At 38.0% G+C, this 18,674-nt stretch overlaps 1 protein-coding gene across 1 annotated transcript in view; it reads left to right on the top strand.

Annotated features, from left to right (window-relative positions):
- The first annotated feature begins 2,289 nt into the window (after positions 1 to 2,289).
- Cd28 (CD28 molecule) overlaps positions 2,290 to 18,674 on the top strand; it is a 32,676-nt gene continuing 16,291 nt past the window's right edge. Inside the window, exon 1 of the mRNA XM_012513704.2 lies at positions 2,290 to 2,358. Within this exon, the coding sequence (XP_012369158.2) occupies positions 2,301 to 2,358 (58 nt within the window). The 5' untranslated portion in view covers positions 2,290 to 2,300. The remainder of the gene's footprint in view (positions 2,359 to 18,674) is intronic.

Raw genomic sequence — 18,674 nt, 5'->3', positions numbered from 1 at the left:
TAATGGGTTAAGGAGATATGGTACAGTGGAACATTAATCACTCATAAAAAATGAAATCCTGTTATTTGCAGCAACATGGATGGAACTGGAGATCATGGTATTAGGTTGACGTAAGAGCTCATTCAGATGTGGAATGTAAAAAAATTGGTCCCACAGAAATTGAGCATAGAAGGGCGATTACCATATACTGAGAAGTGCAGGGTGGGAAGTAGGGATGAAGCGATGGGGTGATGGGAACTAAGTTGTAGCTGGATACCACGGAAGTGCATGGTAGGGCATCCACAGATAAAAATAATGTACTGTACAGGTTAAAAAGCTAGAAAAGATTGTGAATGTTTTCGTCAAAAACAAATGATGTATTTGAGGAGACGGCTATGCTTAACCTGATTTAAGCATTGTATAATGCCTGCAAGTATCAAAATATCATAGGGTATTCCATTAATATGTGTGATTACTGGTCTTAGTTAAAAAATTTATTTTATAAATACAAATATATTTATAAATACATTTAGTTAAAAAATAAATTTATTTTATAAATACAAATGCTTACTTTGCATGAGAAAATGTTCAAGATATAAGAAATAATAGTATATATCTATTAAAAACATAAATAAACCATGATATTAAATGTATAAAAGTCTTAATGAACAAATAGATGGAAGGGAATGCATTAGAATGTTAACAGTGTTTATGTCAGGGTGGTAACATTATAGGTGACTCATTATTATTATTATTATTATTATTATTATTATTATTTTGGCTGGCTCAGCCTACCCTGAGGGCGGGGCTGGTGGGGCACATGGTCCCCTGCACCTGCCTAAGCTTGCCTAAGCGGCATTTTAGACTGCTGAGCTATCTCACTGGCCCAGACTCTTTTATTTTATTTTATTTTATTGTGGAAATGGGGATTGAACTCAGGCTCTTGTGCTTGCCAAGCAAGTGCTTATTCTACTGAGCTATCTGCCTGGCCCCCAGACTCTTATTTTAATATTCATCTTTTTTTCTAATCTTTGAAAATATAAAATATATCTTACTTTTATGGTCAGAAAAAAAGCAAAACAAATTATCTTGAAAAACAGATATGTAAAACCACAAACTATGGTAATTATATAAAGCTCAGATTATCAGGAAGCGAGAAACAAATTAAAGGAGAAGTTTAGAGAAGGCCAATGAGTAGAAGACACTGAAGGAAGTGGCGGAAGAGGAGGCCCTTTGAGGAGGTGGCCCTGTTGGGGGCATGTTCCTCTCCACATGAGGTCTGAAGTGGGAGAGGAACACCCAGGGGCCGCGGTGGAGTTCTTACAGCCTGCGGCTTCACCTTGAGTGATTCCTTGAGACAGTAAGCAGCATGAAATATCATGGGGTTTTCCGCGACCTTTCTGTCCGTCTAAGAACACTGGGTGTCTTTTTTTTTTTTTGACATTCTCTTTGCATGGGGAGCCTCCTGCAGATGTACAGGTGGTGAGGGTTGCAGGTTGGGTATCTTTTGCACAGTTCCTGGAAGTCTATTGGGGCAGGACTGGCAGAAGCCAAGTAAGGTGTGCTCAGTTCTCAAGAGGGCCACCTATGACCCACAGAAGTATTACATTTCTTAAAAACTCCTTTATTTCCTTCCACAGCTATTAAATGTTTCCTGGCTTCTCAATATGACCCTTGTATTTTTTTTGACACAGTCTATTCCCATCCTATAAAAATTTCTCAGCAAGAGGTTTCTTTCTTTCTCTTTTTGGACACCTTGTTGAGACAGAAGATCACAAGTTTGGTGCCAGCCCTGGCAAATTAGTGAGACCCTGTTGTGAACTAATGAATGAGAAGCATGGGACATATCTCGGTGGCAGAGTAAGTGTGAGGCTGTGTATTCAATTCCTAGTTAAAAATCAAACAAACAAGCAAACAAACAAAAAACAAAACAAAACAAAACCACTTTGGATAGCTACTCTCAAGTCTCTGCTGGGTTTCACATCCTCCCTTTTCAGAATTCTGCTACCAACAGTTGAAGTTAATGCTCCTGAGCCCATCATACAATGATTAGAACTCTTTTTCAGCACAAAAAAAAAAAAAAAAAGGCTTGCTTTTAAAAGAACATGTAGAAGTCTAAAGTCATCAAAACAATGTAATATCCTGTGTGAAAGTTGCAGGGCCTTGTGGTTTGAGTCCCTTGATCATGTGCCCTAAGGGAAGTCAGTTGGTGGCGGCTGTGGATGAGTGAGACTCTCGGGCCCAGCAGGTGCATCTGCAGCTCACCTCACACCTGGGCTCCTCAGGGTGGAAGTCCTGGAGTCCTGGGCCAAGTTAGGACAATGGTGCTCAGGCTGCTGTTCTTGGCTCTCAACTTCATCCTCTCAACTCAAGTGACAGGTAAAAATGACTCGGACTTTTTTTTTTCCTCTTCTAAGTTTTGCGTTTGTATTCTTGCATTTGGCCTGGTGTAGCTGAACCTTCACATGACCTGTGAGATTTAAGCACTTCTGAAGTGTACTTTTCTTCTAATTTAGAGACTTGTTATTTGGAAACTTACTGATTTCCAGAATACAGGATAACATTTAACAAAAGTCTTTTGGGTATGAACATGATTTTATTTAGCTACAAGTTGATAATGTCCCAAGAAGTTTTATTTTAGCTTATCTACAATTTTTTTCTTTATAATTTAAGGAAACTGTTTTAAACAGATTAGCTCTAAAAGCTTTGAATTGAGATTGTCTGAGCTATGACACAGATCTAATTCTTACTAGCTGACTTTAGGATAGTATTTAAATTCTCTAATCTCAGTATCCTTATCTATAAAATGGGAATGATAATAAACCTCATCTCGTGGTCATGGTGAAGATGAAATAATTCTTGTGAAATTCTTAGCTCAGTCAGTGGTAGGCAAGGAAGATCAGCATCTGCTGAATCATTATGTCTACCTGAATTAAATCAATACCAGCATGAAATCTGGAATCACTGTAGTAGGTGGTACAACACAAATGGCAATGATAATGATTTTCTTTCTTTCTTTCTTTCTTTCTTTCTTTCTTTCTTTCTTTCTTTCTTTCTTTCTACTATTTGTTGAGATCTATTTATTTAGATTAAAATCCTTGATGTTTTCAATAATGATGATGAGAAAGGTGGTACAACTATCATTACAGAGTGCTTACTTTGCGCAACATTTAATTCTAGTAAGTAGGAGTTATTACAATAACGGCTTTAGTAACACACAAGTAGGAGATACTTATTATAATAACTGCCCTAGTAACTAACAACTAGAATATAGTTATTACAGTAACCCCACTTCAGAGGAGGAGGTCTGGGTAACTGTCCCCAGGATATACAGGTCCTAGTTGCTGATGGCAGGTCCAAGCCACCATCGTCTGACTCGAGCACCTGTCCTCTGACTACTGTCCTTTTTCTAATCAGCATAATATGACCTGTAATGTCATAGAACAGTGTAAGTCCATGGTAAAATCATCTCCAGAAAAATCATAATTTCTAAAAGACACACACATGGACATGCGCGCGCGCGCGCGCGCGCACACACACACACATATACACACCCCTGTTGCTTTGGTGAGCCAGTGTAGTAGGTTCATTTAGCTTATTCTCAGAGTTAGAAAAGAGTCTTGCTTGAATCAAAAATTGGAACATGTTTCAAATGAGGACAGCTAATTCCTTTGCAGTGGAAAATTTTCCCTTGCAGTGCCAATATCTGCAGTTTTTGTTCTTATTTATTTTGGTGGTGAAGAGCTTTCATCATCTGGTGGTGCTGTTCTTAAACATCATGTGTGTGCAAAGAGTATAATTTCCCAACTGGCAGAAATACAATACTTACATATGCACCCATCAATTTCGTTGTCTGATATGCTGGGCGTGTGAATTGTGTATATTTATAAAAGGTGTTGCTGTATAACAAAAGACATGAGCTGTGGGAAGTTATGCCCCAGTATCTGGTACCAAAGAAATCTGTAAACTTTATTTTGAAAAAGCTTTTAAACTTAATGTTCAAGGAAAATTTATCATTTATTTTTAACAATATTTAAAATATGTTAATTTATTACATGATAAAGGGACATCTTACTGTAAATAAAAGCTATTTGGAATTGGTAATCGTACACACAATATTTTTCTGATGTATTTTGTGGACAACTATTTGAACTCGGGAACTTTCTTTTGAAGATTTTCTTTGCAAATTTTGTATTTTTCCCTTTAGAACACACATTAAAAAGTGGGGGTGGAGATAAAGCTGTTGCAAATTTTATGCATGCAGAGCATTTACTTTCTTCTTTCTTTGGGATACATTTACTTTCAAATGCCAACGGATTTTCCTAGTCACTTTTAGGATTTGATGGTGAGTGGCTGTTAATGAAGGAGAGCAGGTTGGTGGCACTGTCGAAATGCCCTTCAAGTAAGAAAACTCATGAGAAAAAAGGTGATTACAACATACAAGATGTGTGATCCATTCTAATCCACTATGTGAAGGCATCCATGTCATTTTCATTTTTCTCTGTATTCACCCTTCAGGAAAAAATCATAGATGAGGAAATTCTCTGATCAAAATATCATTGTCCTCTCTTGAGAAGCCGCCATTGTACCAACGTGTTTGTGTGTATGTGCATGTGCGTGTATGAAGAGCAACTTAATGTTCCATTAATTCATCAGTCTAACTCACTGGCTCATAGCACAGTTTAAAATACTTATTCAAGGGCTGGGGATATAGCTCAGGGCTTAAGTACCTTCATGGCATGCGCAAGGCCCCAGGTTTGATCCCCAGTACCACAGAACAAAACCTTACTCCATGGTCAACCCTAACCGATTTTTCATGATTTGGGTGATATGGCAGAAAGATCATTACAGCTAAATTTAAAAAAAAGGTGATTTGGGAAGAATGAGGAAACCACTACCTAGATGATGTCTTTGCTTAAGGTACATGTTTTGACAAGATTTGAGTAATTGTGCAACTGAAGTCCATCTGGGTAGATGGTGTTGGACTTTGGAAAGTGATTTGTGGTTGATGGTAGGTGTGTGTGTGTGTGTGTGTGTGTGTGTGTGTGTGTGTATAATTCATGGTATCGGTCATACATGTTTAGCCCACATTAGTTGGCTAGCTGATGCTTCGATCTAAAAACAAAAATCAAAATAACACCACCTCTTTTTCCATGCAAGCGTTTCTTTTCCGTTCTTCCCCAAAAAACTTAGCAGATAAACTGTGGAATTGACTGGTTTGGAGGCCACTGATTCCTCTGGTGCTGCTGAGTAGGACTGGCACTTCTTTCGCTGAGAGAGGCACGGAGGGCAGGAAAATGATTGGCATTTAATAAAAAGTAATACCAGCATAGCAAAGTAATTAACAGCTTTAATCTTCAGCAAATGACTCCTCTGAGATAACTGCCCGAAGAAGTCATTTACCTCTTACAGTTTACTGTTCCTTGAGGGCTGGGCGTAGGAGATGAAGGTAAAAAGATAAACACTAAAAAACAGAATGCGACCAACAGATTTCTGTGTTACATAACTTTTGATGCACAGTAGTCAGTTCTCATGATTGTTACGAAAAAATCAATGGATGTTTTATCATTTGAAGTACATTTGAGGGCTGTTTCCAAAATATGGACAGTGCGTGAGAACTTGTACTCTACTACCATGACCTCAGAGAGTTAATTAATTTTGCTGCTTTTTTTTTTTTTTTTTTTTTTTACTTTTAAGGTAACTATCTGGCAAGGACTTTTGCAGCAGAACTGTAAAGTTAATATCTATATATGAATTCAAGGAAATAGAATGAGTCATTGCCATGGAGAGCTTAGAAGTAGAAATGAGTCTGTGAATGTAACTCTGAAGTGCTCACATTGGAACCTTTGCTATGGATGGGAGCAGGTCTCATGGCCTTCTCTTCTTTAGACATGATTTCTCCTTTTTCATTGTCTCTTTTGTCATGGGTGGATAAATGCTTTATGGTTACCATTTGGCACTTATTTTGTGTGTATATATTCCTTCAAGTATTTCTGGCTTATAGTGTGCTGACATTTACAGATTTAAAATTTTTACGTCATCAATTATCTTACACTGGATCATTATAAAGGATAACATCTTTTTCTCCCTTTTATCTCAGTTAAATTATTGTTTGCCTTCTTCTACAAGAAGTTTATTCACAGAGATTGGAGATTTTTTTCACCTGTTCTGTAAGAGTTTAGTTAAACACCAAGAAAAATGACTTCTTGGTGGTTAGTTTTGTGAATGGCTTGGAGGGCTCTCTGGATTTCTAAATGGTGGACAGGTATTTCTGTATCTCTTTGGTGGTGACTTCTTGAACTCTTTTGAACACTGATATGGTGTTAACATTAAACCCAACCGACTCACAAATACAAAACTCCCCAAATATTCAACATACCCAGAGCTTTTAGTATGATAATTGTTGTGTGATAATTAGTACTTGAAGTGAGAAGAAAGTTATCTCTGGCCCCTAGAAGAATATTTGAATGGTAAGGCTCTAGCTTCGTTATTCTCATTTTGAAGACTGAATACTCAAGAGAGGCATGTTGGATAGGATCTAGAACTACTCAGCTGCTTGGGAGAGGCTCTGAAAAAGAGCCCTCAGATGTCTCAGGCCCTAGCAATTCCACTAATTTTATAGGCGTCCTATTTTAGTTTGTGTGTCATCATGTATACTATATGTGTTTCTCTTCTGGTTGCTGAAAAACCAGCTGCAAGGTGGCAGAGAATTTCTTCCTTAATTTTGAGCTGCTCTTTTATCTCTGGATCATCTTCACTATCATCTTTTTCTTTGTCATCATTTTCATTATCTTGGTGACTCTGACTGACAAGATAAGCAGGTTCATGGTTCCTGATGGTGTCATTCAGAATTACTGCATTCACCTCTGTCTCTGATCTGGTCGCTTGATTTTTTTTTTTTTTTAATTACCAAGAAAGTAGAAGGTTATGCTTTTCATTGCATAGGGCTACTTGACACAGCATGAAATGTCAGAGCCTCACCTTGGGTACTTGCAGTTTCTAGTGGATGACCTTCTCTGACAGGGAACACTATTAATAATAATGGCATGTAATTTAAGGTCAGGGTCATTTTGTTCCTGATAGACACACTCTTGCAGGGTGGGTGAGAACAGGCACACACGAGAAAGTGTCCCTTCTAAGATGTGACCTCTAGTTGTCTCAAACAAGATATCAGCAGGTTCCTGTTTGCTAAAGTTCCAGATCCTTCTTGTGATTTGGCAAGATTGGTGCTCAGGATATGTTTATAGAATGTACTGTATGTATAAGATACTAGCCTGGATTCTGTGACAGATACAAGAAAATCCTCTTTTGAGATGAAAGGAAGTAAAAATGAGAATGATGAAACATCTCTAAAATTCTTTCACTTTTAATTTAGGACCATTGTGAATAACAATATACCCATACCAGTTTATTTAGAGGAAAATAGTTACAAATATAGCCACCCAGAGAGCTGTAGACATCAACCAGATGTTTAGAGATGGGAAGGAACATAGCCCCCGACACCACAATAGTTTTGGTGGTTCCCAGAAGACACTGACAGGAAGATGACTGCAAAGTTTCTGGGGATTTTTGAACCCTTTTAGGTTAGTCCCATCAATTTATCCAAGCTATCTTCTTTCATGCCCCAATTTAAGACCTTCAGCTCCAATAGTGAGTGTTTTCCCCTGTGTCACACACCTGCACTCTTCCTGTGTGGGTTTATTGGGACCTTCCCTCTTGGAACACCCTTTTGCGCTCTTTCTGCCCACCCAGACCCTGTATATTTCACTTTAGTTCTGCAGTGCATGAACCACCTTTTTGAGAAAAATGCTTCTGGATGCTTCCATCTTTATTGTGGGCTCATGAGAAGTGTTTCCATGGAGGCTTAGTTAACTTCAGCAATATTAAATTTCTCATGTTTGAATATCTATTGGAGTGAGGAAATATGAGAAGAGAAGAAGAAACAAAGTCTTAACACACAAAAACTGCTTTATGTAGTTGAGTTATCTCTGCTTTCATTTATGATTTAGTTGAGAAAACTATATATAACATGATACAATATCTGGAAACAGATGAATGATAATATCTGGCATTAACCTGCTGTATGGTGTTTTGTATTTTTTATTCTCATAATCTGCAGTGTCTTCTTTACCTTTCATCTGAAAGCCTATAAGACCCTAAATGGCAAACTAAGAGACTTTCTTTCTTTTCTTTTCTTTCTTTCTTTCTTTCTTTCTTTTTTTTTTGTGGAACCAGGGATTGAACTCAGGCCCTTGCTCTTGCGAGGCAGGTGCTTATTCTACTGAGCTCCCAGCCCCAGAGACTTCTTTCCTCTTGAGCATTCCTTAAAAATGTTATTGCAAATTAATGCATCTATTTTTCCTACCAGATTATAAGTTCCTTGAGGGCAGGATCATGTCTTATTTATCACTTTAACCTCAGTGTTAGGCAAAATGCTGGAACGATATTTGGTGAAGAAGGAAATGAATAGGTGAGTAACAAAGTGAGGAAGGATAAGATAAATATTCTGGTAAAGGTAATGTAGAATGGTAAATCTTTATGGATAGTAGGACATGAGCTGGACTTTCATGGTAGATAGGATTTAAATGGATGATGAAAATTGCTAGTTAACGTTCATTTTGTATTTATGTTTTGCCAGGCATTGTTATATTTGACTTTCCATATATGGAATTATTTGGTCTTCTCTTAAATCCTATGAAGTGGTTACTATGATGATACTATTTCATAGATGGGGAAATTGAAACACCAGGCAGGTACTGCAGCTCACCTGGGGCCACACAGTTAGTAGGCATATAAATCCAGACAGTCTTCCTGTTCTTACCAATGCTATGCTGCCTAAGGAAGAGGCAATATTTTTTCCCCATAATTTTATTGAGAAACAAATAGCAATGAGACAGTTTCAAATCAAATTGGTAGGACAGTTTCAGTAATTAACACATGGCATACATTCTTCCTAATGGTTAATAGCTGTACAAGAGGCAGACATGATATCCTATTTACAAACACTATTAGAACAAATCCCTCTATTCATTAAGAGAATGTAACTATATATGAGGCAATTAATAAGAACATGAAATCAGGCATACTGTTTCTGGTTTGGGGACTGAAGTCAGGTCAGAAGGTGTAGAGGCCCCAAAAGTAAGGTAGAATTAAGTTAAATAAAGGGCTGAATTCTGGTAACAGAAGTTCAAGCTTTGTTTTCCAGGCATGTTGGAATAGCTACACTGAACAATAAGAAGGCATTTAGGAATCCTCAGTTTTGGGGTGAAGCTAAAGAAATGGGAATGTCTGGCTCATAGAAAGGAGAGGGCATGACTACATAAAAGCAGAGTCAAACTGCTCCGGGATTCCCTGTGCATAAGGCCAGCCAAAGAAGACAAGGATTAGTGGAGACACAGTCTGTTGGCCGAGGAGAAGGAGGTGGCTAAGTTAACATCACTACCGTAAGAGGAGGACAGAGTTTCAAAAAGAGAAAGGGGCTAATAGCACTACATGAAGGAGGGAAACAGAAGAAAATAATGGCTTGGGAAAGAGACCAGCAGGACTCTTGTGGGAAGGAAGGCAAGACCAGGGTTAGGAAAAAGTGGAAGGGTACAAAACAGAGACAGGGAAGAGAAAAGCAAGTTGATAAATAAAGAAAATCAGGAACTTTTAAAATGTGTGTGTATATATATACACTTTTTTTTGAGACTGAGTCTTACTATGCAGTACAGGCTGGCCTTGAACTTGCTATGTACCCCAGGCTGGCCTCAAATTCATAGCCATCCTCCTGCCTCAGCCTCCTGAGTGCTAGGATTACACATGTGCACCATCATACCCTACCCACTATGGTATTTTGAACATGGATGGTATGTGATAAATTTTTACAAATGAAATGGCTTGATTGTGTTTGACATGTGGAAGGAGCCAAGTGCTGGAAGTGTGTGTGTGAGAGAATGTGTGTGTATGCACATGAGAGTGTGTGCATAGCACTAGAGGGTTGGAGAAGAGAGGAGGCTAATGAGAAAGAAAGGAGGAGGGAGGTAGGGATGATATCAAGGAGGGTGGGACAATTTTCTCAAGGAGCTGATAGTGTTAGAGGAGGAAGCCAAATCTTTAAGAACATGGAGAGATAGAAAAGAGACTTCTAGGGCCAGAGATATACTGGGATGAAGAAATGGTAAGCGAGTCATTCACTACCAGAAACCTGGGTGTGTGTGTGTGTGTGTGTGTGTGTGTGTGTGTGTACTGGGGATGTAGCTCAGAGGCATAAGCACCTTCCTGGCAAGAGCAAGGTCCTGAGTTTGATCCCTAGTACTGGGCCCCAAAAAAGTGTGTGTGTGTGTGTGTGTGTGTGTGTGTGCATGCACGTGCATGTGTGTATTTCATTCTGTGAGTGCACAGTGTCAGTGAGGCTAGAGGGACCCCGTGTACCCTGACTTTGAGGACTTAGTCCATGTGTACTTTCAGTTCTTGCACACTCACAAATGCACAGCATGGTTGGGAGTGGCCTCAGCTCATGGCTGAGATAACAGGGTCACAAGCTTCAAGCCAGCCCTGCCCAACATCACGGACCATTTCCAGTCAGTGATGTTTATCTCAGCATCTCCCTGTGAGTTCTGGAACAAGGATGTGACTGTTTGACCTTGGCTCAGGTAAGGAAATGTGATTAGGAATTTTAGTTCGTCCCATTATGAAATAAATTTTCTAGGCCTCAATTTCTTCATTGGTATATGAAGGGGTTGAAATAGAGCACATCTCAAGTTATATATTTTGGTTTAAAAATGTTTCTAAAGTGGAAATTAAAAATGTCAGCTTTTATCAGCTCTAACTAGGCAACTTGGCCACTGTACTTCTTTATGGATGCCCTTATGGTCTAATAGAGCAAATGCAAAAAGTACAAGCCAGGCATCTCTGAAATTTCTTGGAGGATTTATTATCAGGAACATAGATGCTGATGTGCTTAGAAATTACTCCAGGACTTGGTGGGGTTAGATATTGACTTTGTGGTCTCCAATTTCTCTACATAATGTTATGGCACAAAACAGTCATTCTTTCCAAACTTCCAGGCTTGTGACACCTACCAAAAGATACTGCATATGCTGAAGTGGTCATGAACAGAGAGGTAAAAGTATAAGATTTAGGAAAAATAGAGCAGATAGGAATCATGCATCATTATTTTGAATGAGGGTTCAGAATGATGGTGACTTGGGTAGAAAATACAGTTCTCAAGTTTTGTTGCTAGAATATAATACATATGTGTGTGTATGTATATATGTATATGAAAACAATATTTTAATAGAAAACTCCACATATGTTTGTGAGTTTTCTTTTGACTTGCTAACTGAATTACTGTCATAATATTTATGTTGAAAGCCATAAAGCTCCGTTACTTACTCTTTGGATGACGGACAACTTTTAGGATAATAAATTTGAGTTTCAAGGAGTGGCTCAGTGATTTTTGTATGAATTCACTTTCATTTAAGTCAAGGTGCAATGCCACGGTGCCCTTTTAGATTGTTCTTCTAGCACGAGGAGGTAGGAGGAAAATTGCCACCTGTGAATGCAGGAGTTGGGTGACAATGCATTGAACATATGCATCTGTATGTTTAGGAGTTTCAGTTCTATGGTGTTCAGGTCCCTCATTGATGGGCAGTGCCAGATAGAAAAGAATTACAGAGTAGGCATTTGATTTTCAGTGGTTTTAATATTAATTTTAATCCTAATACAGATGACTTCCTATATATATTTATATTTCAAATTAGCTTCCTTGAACTCCAGCCCTAATTCCTTCTGGGTCTTTCCTCCGAGAACCTTATCTCAGTCCCTAGCTCAATATCTAAAATTGAACCCAGCAGCTTCTTTTTCAGATTGTCTCTTTTCATTGACCTAACTTTGTGGATGGTGAGTTCCCCTTGCCCTCCTCTAGCACATGGACTCCATGTGGGTTTCTGTTTCCATGCCTCAGCACATGCAGCACCACTCCTTGCCGACCCCTTCATCCCAGCTGCCACTGTGTGACTTCATACTGGTGCTTCGGCAATAGCTCCAAAGTGTCTGCCTCACCACTACCATTGTTTCTTGCAGTTGTTTTGACTCCCAAGGAAACACCATTCTCACCTCAACTGTCATCAGCAACTGAAGTTGCTTTCCTTTGACTTTCAAGTGCCTTTACTTGACACTGAAGGCCCTTAATGATTGGTTTCAGCCATCTCCTTTTATTTCCTCCTTACATCAATAAAATGTTCTGCTAGATCCTAACAAAGCCTTTCAGTAAGGTCACTTCCTTAACATTAGCCTGTCTAATTTGCCACGGATCTCATGGTCCAGTCAAAAATTACTCTGTGCAGAAGCCCCCAGAATCATCTCATCTGGAAACAAAGCCTCTTTCATGTGACCATCAGTGGCTTTCTGTAGGGTTCAATGCCATCTGTGGCTTTGGAGAATTGCTAGCATGTACCTGCCTTAGGATTGGTTCTAGGAGGGAGCAGCTCTGCCTCTTACTCCCGAGAACCAGCTCTATCAGAGTGCACTGTTTGTTTGCTACAAGGATGATTGACTGTTATGGAAGAAGTCAGAATACCAAAGAACAATTTAATAAATCACAACTTTTTAGGAAATATTTATTGACTGATTCGGTAATTTTTCTCTCTCAAAATTAATGCTTTAAGTCTCAGGGCTCAGATGACCCCTTTTCCTGACAGATTCGACTTCTGAGCTACTTACTGATGGTTGTATGTAGCGCAGTAATATTTTAAAAGAAGAAAGACAAGTGTCCTCTCAACTACCACGTCTGCCTGTGTAGTAACACAGATCAGGTTAAAGGTGTGACTTAGACTAGTGTTGGCTAAAAGAAACTTGTTTAGTAAATTTAGTAATAAAGCTTTAATTTTCACTTTAAAATTTTTATTATCACCTATAATAAGTTTTCCTTACATGAGTTGAGGATTTTAGCAATCGTAGGTTCTGTGATAAGAGTTAATGTGCTCTGTAGTTCTATAATCTAAAAGAGTCAATTGTTCTGTTTCTTTCAATAGAAGTCATGCTTCTGTCAGTGGTAACCTCCTCTGCCCTGTTCTTCATCTTTCTGGGTCTAGTAACTTCCCTCTGCCTTCTCCCCTTGAGATCTAAGGGTGGTCATAACTCTGTGGCTACAAACCACAGGTGGTTTTCTCCTTGTGGTTCTGTTATGTTTTTACACTTTTGCCAACAACCTTTCATAAATAAACCCTCCTACTATTGCCCAATTTTGAGTATACTATGTGCTTTGTGTTGGGATCCTGAATGAGACAACACAGACACGTGACTATTATGCTTATTTGAAGCCTTTTAAAATAATCCTTGGACTTTCTTTGAATCACTAATTCTTGTGAAAATGAGGAGTTTCATGACAGCAGTTAACAGAAAATGAGATGAAATGACCATAGACTTATTCTGAAACTAACCTGGGTATGTTCTCGGCATTTTAACACAAATTTCAGAGTGCCTAGCTTTGTTTTTGTCTTGCTCAAAGAGGATGGCAAAAGGTGCGCCAATCCGGTGAATGTTTTGCACTCCTCTTTCTGACATTTAATGGAGCCAGAGTCACTGGCTAGAGTTACCATGGCCACAGACTGTTGATCTGAGTCTCCTTCCTCCCGAAGAGCACAGGCTGTCTGACTTGCTCCAGAGCCAATACTGGGTGGCTCTTGGGGCTGTCTGCCACTTATGGAGCCTGAAAAGGAGCAAGTAGTCAGAAGGCCATAGGTATGGGAGGTCCAAGCAGGAACTGTACTCAGAGAAAAGTTCCAGTAACTTAGCCAGCTCTGTGGTGCGGAGGGAGGTGCTCTGTGCCAGGACAACTGGCGCACAGACATCACGGGGCAGGGTGGTTGAAAGTAGAAAGCTTTCATTTTCATTGGTTGCTGCTTATTCTGTTAATGTGTGTTCTGTCAGCATTTTAAGAAAGAAACAATGTGATTAGGATCCTATAACCTAGTTTTGTCAGCTGCAAAAGAAACTCTGACAGTGACATGAATAAATGGAAGCCCATGAAGTTGTTAAAGACTGGGGAGGAAAATCACACTGCTAATTAAACATGTATTGCATCTTCTCATTGCTTCTTTAGTTTCCCAATATAAACCTCAGTCCTGAGTGCTGCTTACTCCTCTCTGGTGTGTCAGCCTTTACATGCCATTTCATTTCTCTGTGATGGCTTTGATACAGAAAAGAAAAGATGGAATAGTATAAATTTAAATACAATAAATAAGTATACTTTACAGAAGCTCTGAAGTTAGCTATTTACCCAGGAGTGTTGATCTGAAAAGTGACTTTATATGTTGACTAATGTCTCTTTTGTACACTTGGCCAAACTAGAATGGAAGAGCTACAGCAGTATAGTGTTGATGCACTAGAAATAATTTCTAAGAGGCATTTCATGCAACTATATTGTCAGTAACCTGTACCTCGAGCCCATCTATGACCTTCAGGAAGTCTTCCAAGTTGTAAGCAAAGTGTTTTACACATAGTAGTCTACCCTTACCAGTGGAGGATGTGTTCTAAGACACCTTCCCCAGTAGATGCCTGAGACCTTGGAGAGTACCACACCTGTAAGTTAATGCCTCACCTAAGCACTTATCACTCATTGTCGCTGTAACTTTTGCAGTTTGAGGTACAACAGAAAAACTAGTACAAGTATCTTTTTCCTTCTTTGTAATGTCATGATAGAAGATTCCCTCTTACTATATATATTAGCAACCTAAGCGTGATTTTTTTCTCTTTATTAAATAGAGAACTTTCATATTTTTTTTTACAGAAAGCAATCTATGGTTTCTCTTGGCATGCATAGAGAAGTTGCTAGCATCATTGTTCTTGCATTTTGGGGCCATAATTAGGTACACAAAGGTTACTTGAACACAAGCAGTAAGGTACTTAAATAGTTGATCTGATAATACAGAGAACAGTAAAGTGACTAACAGGAGGGTAGCATATACACGGTGGCTGTGTTGGAAAAAGAAATGACTCATATACCTTATAGGACAGTAAGAGACTTCATCATGCTACTCACCATTTAAAACTTATGAATTGTTTATTTTTAGATTTTTTTCATCTCATGATTTTGGACTGTGATTGGGTACCAGTAACTAAAACTAAAGAAAGAAAAATCATGGCTAAGGAGGAACTACCATGTTATTACACACAAAGAAATTTGGAAGTATCCATTTTAAAAATATGATTATGATATGAGTTCAATCTGAATGAGCAAAGTTGTTTTTCTGTTCATTCATGATTTAAGGCATTACTCGTATATGCCTAAATAAATTACATCTTGGTTCTTCAGGTATTTGTGAGACCTTTTAAAGAATCATTTATTTCTTTTGGTTTGTTTTCAGTGGCTTCTTCTGTAAAATAAAGGATTGGCTGAGATCATCTCTAAGTTTCCTTCCAGATAACTTCTATTTTGTAGTATGAGACTCCATTAAAATGGTGCAGAAAATAAAATTGATGTTGGTCCATTCCACTTTCCATTCCATCTCCTCTTCCATTCATTGGTATCATTCCTCACTTTCATCAGAGATCCTCAATGATACCCTCTCCTTCAGGCCAGTTCTCAGAGGATCTAGAAACAATCACTGAAATTGTGTTGAAATTTTGATGCAACATGTCAGAAAGAGAAAAAAATAGTAGATTAGAATCTGTCATCAGGCATAAACTCAGGTCTGCAGGGTGACTTATATATCCTTAATTATCCTTGAGTAACTGCTTGACTTCACTTGTATCACTGCTCCATCTGGAAAACAGGCTTAAGGATGACTGTCTTATCTGTTTATTTCATGGGTTCATGTGGATCATGAAGTAAATAGGGGAAAATGCTTTATAGCTCTAAGCATGTAGGTCATAGTTACTAATTTAAACCAATGTGTTTCCTACATTGTATTTTGGGCTTCATCTTTGGAAATCTGAGCTCAAACTGAACTGATAGGTAACATAATTTTAAGGTTAGGGTTTTTTGATACTAACAACCACAACTTAGAGGTGGTTATTCATGCCACCTGTGATGAGGACTGACCTGGTTACTAAGTATAGTAACTGACCCACTTACAATAGGTGAAATGGAAAGAGAATATTTTGCCTCCCACCCACTGCCCTGTGGAAGCTAGCAACTTTCAGTCTCTTCCAGAAGTTGGGTACATCACAAGATTCATAGACCATTTCTGTGAAGTCTGCTAGCTCTCAATACCTCACTCATAAGGAGGAGATAAGCACCTTCTCACCTCTGATCTTACTCTTTGTGTTGCCTGTTGTCAAGCAAGAGTTGTGAGGGAAAGAGGTTTGAGGTTAACTGCTTCCTGTCTCTACAGCTTGAGCTGGTTTAGCTGCTAGGAAAAGCTTTGTTTCAAAAGGAAAGTACTAAATTCATCATAAAAACAACTTATCAATTCAGTTAGAGAAATGTCATTCAAGCCAATCTTTTGATATTGTAAGCAAATATAATTGATAGGTCAACATTGTTTTTTTTTAACCTATTAAAGTTTGACCAAGGTAAACTTTACCTAACTGCTCACAAAAAGAAAACAAAATATTTGCAGGGGAAGGAGTGGGTGTACCAGTACCAAAGTATCTAAGAAGGACTTTAAAAATAATTTTATTGAGAAATAACGATGAGACAGTTTCAAAACCAATTTGTAGGACAGTTTTTCAATAATTAATACATTGCATATTGTTGTCTTTGTAGTGGTTATTCATAGTACAAGATGCAGACATGATATCCTGTCCACAAACACTATTAGTACAAACCTTTTTATTCATTGAATTAAGAGAAAGTAGCTGTATATCTATCCTAACTATTTTAAACTTACAGATACAAAATGATCCTTCATTTGTATCCCTTTTTTGGTTCAGTTTTGTCAGAAATGGATATTCTATTGTCATTTAAATATTGTAGGTGCTTGAATTCAGTAAAATATTCCAATATAGTCTAGTAGTCCATAATAGTAGTGGGTTGTCCATTGGACTGGCAATGTCAGAAGTTGTTGACTTGAGCCTTTTACAGCTCAGCATATTAATATGGCTTTATTTTTTATACTTCATTTTTATACTTTTCTGCTGGATGGTTAAGACCAAGATAAAGCAAGACCTATTTAACAAGAAATGTAACATTTTTATCTGCCAAGGTCAGTCAAATCCCCTCAGGATTTATCCTGAAACCCTGTACCACACTTCGTAGATTCTTTATCAGTGTCAGTCATGTGGATGAGTCATAGCCATTGCTTGACCAATTTGCTTTCTGTGAAAGCCTGAGAGAAAGTTTTCTCTCCATGTGACTCTCCTTAGGCACACTCTACATCATCGATCACATTCCTCTATGGCCCCATAATCTCCTTAATCAGAAAATTTGGGCCACAACTGTGTTACATGATGTTATAGTACAGGTTCTCCTATGTTCTGAGTCCTCACTGACCTTGAAAGGCTAGGGCCAAAATGTTGGCTGTCCTTGCAGCCCAAGAAGGATGTTTTTATATATTTATTTTTAGTTTTAAAATTAAATTTATTGGTAAAATTTAGATATACATACTGATCACATTAATCATAAAGAATTTGCATCTGTACATGGTATATCTTGATTCTTTTCCCCCAATCTCTTCCCTTCCTTCAATTCCTCTGTTCCTCTTTTACAAAGCTTTGCTTTTGTTTTATCCTTCTCTCCTCATTTTTTCTTTTCCCTTCCTTCTTACCTCCTCCCCCTTCCCTTTCTCTTTTCCTTTCAAATAATTCTTCATATTTTATGGTATCTATTATATATTCCAGGTCTTATTTATACTTTGAGTTTCTTACATCAGGGAGACACTGATATTTGCACATATGTGTCCAATTTATTATGTTCTTGACATGTATCCATTTACCTAGACATATCTTAAAGAAAAGATGCTTTTTATATGCAAGTGTGTACATGCATATGTGTGTGTTTTATCTGAGAATGTTTTATCAGACATTTATTAAGTCCCACATACATTGAGTGGCTAGAAAAGGTGGACCTAACCTTCAATGGCTTCTTTTTGCCTTTGCAAAAAAATTATTAGCACCTATTAATTGTATGAACTAGTGTGTCTGTGACAATTACATACATACATACATGCAGTATATTGTGCTTTGATCACTACCTTCCCTGATTGACCCTCTTCTACTTCTAATTGGTTGAAGTTTGATGTCTATTATTTTTTGTATATGAGAGAAAACATGCTATACTTTTTCCCCCTCAATCTGGTTTATTTAACTTCCCTTAATAACCTCTAGTTTCATCCATTTTTCTGCAAAGGACAGAATGTCATTCTTCTTTGTGGCTGCATAATACTCCATTGTATACCATTATATAATACCATACTTTCTCCATTCATTGTTTTTTTTTTTTTTTTTTGGTGGAACCGGGGATTGAACTCAGGCCCTTGCACTTGCCAGGGAAGTGCTCATTCCACTGAGCCATCTTCCTGGCCCTCCATTCATTTGCTGACAGGCACTTAGACTGATTCTATCACTTGGCTATTATGAATAATGCCACAATAGTCAAAGATTTTATAGTTTCTCTTTTATATATTGATTTTTCTCTCCTTTGGGTACTTATTTATGAGTAGGATAGTTGGATCACATGGTAATCCTATTTCCTGGGGAACCTCCTACTGATTCACCTAGTTACTTTTCTTATTTATTTATTTATTTATTTTTCCCAATAATTTTATTGA

This window comes from Octodon degus, unplaced genomic scaffold, assembly GCF_000260255.1.
Source record: "Octodon degus isolate 3935 unplaced genomic scaffold, OctDeg1.0 scaffold00016, whole genome shotgun sequence".
Classification (NCBI taxonomy): domain Eukaryota; kingdom Metazoa; phylum Chordata; class Mammalia; order Rodentia; family Octodontidae; genus Octodon; species Octodon degus.
This window is presented reverse-complemented; position numbering and strand designations above follow the sequence as displayed.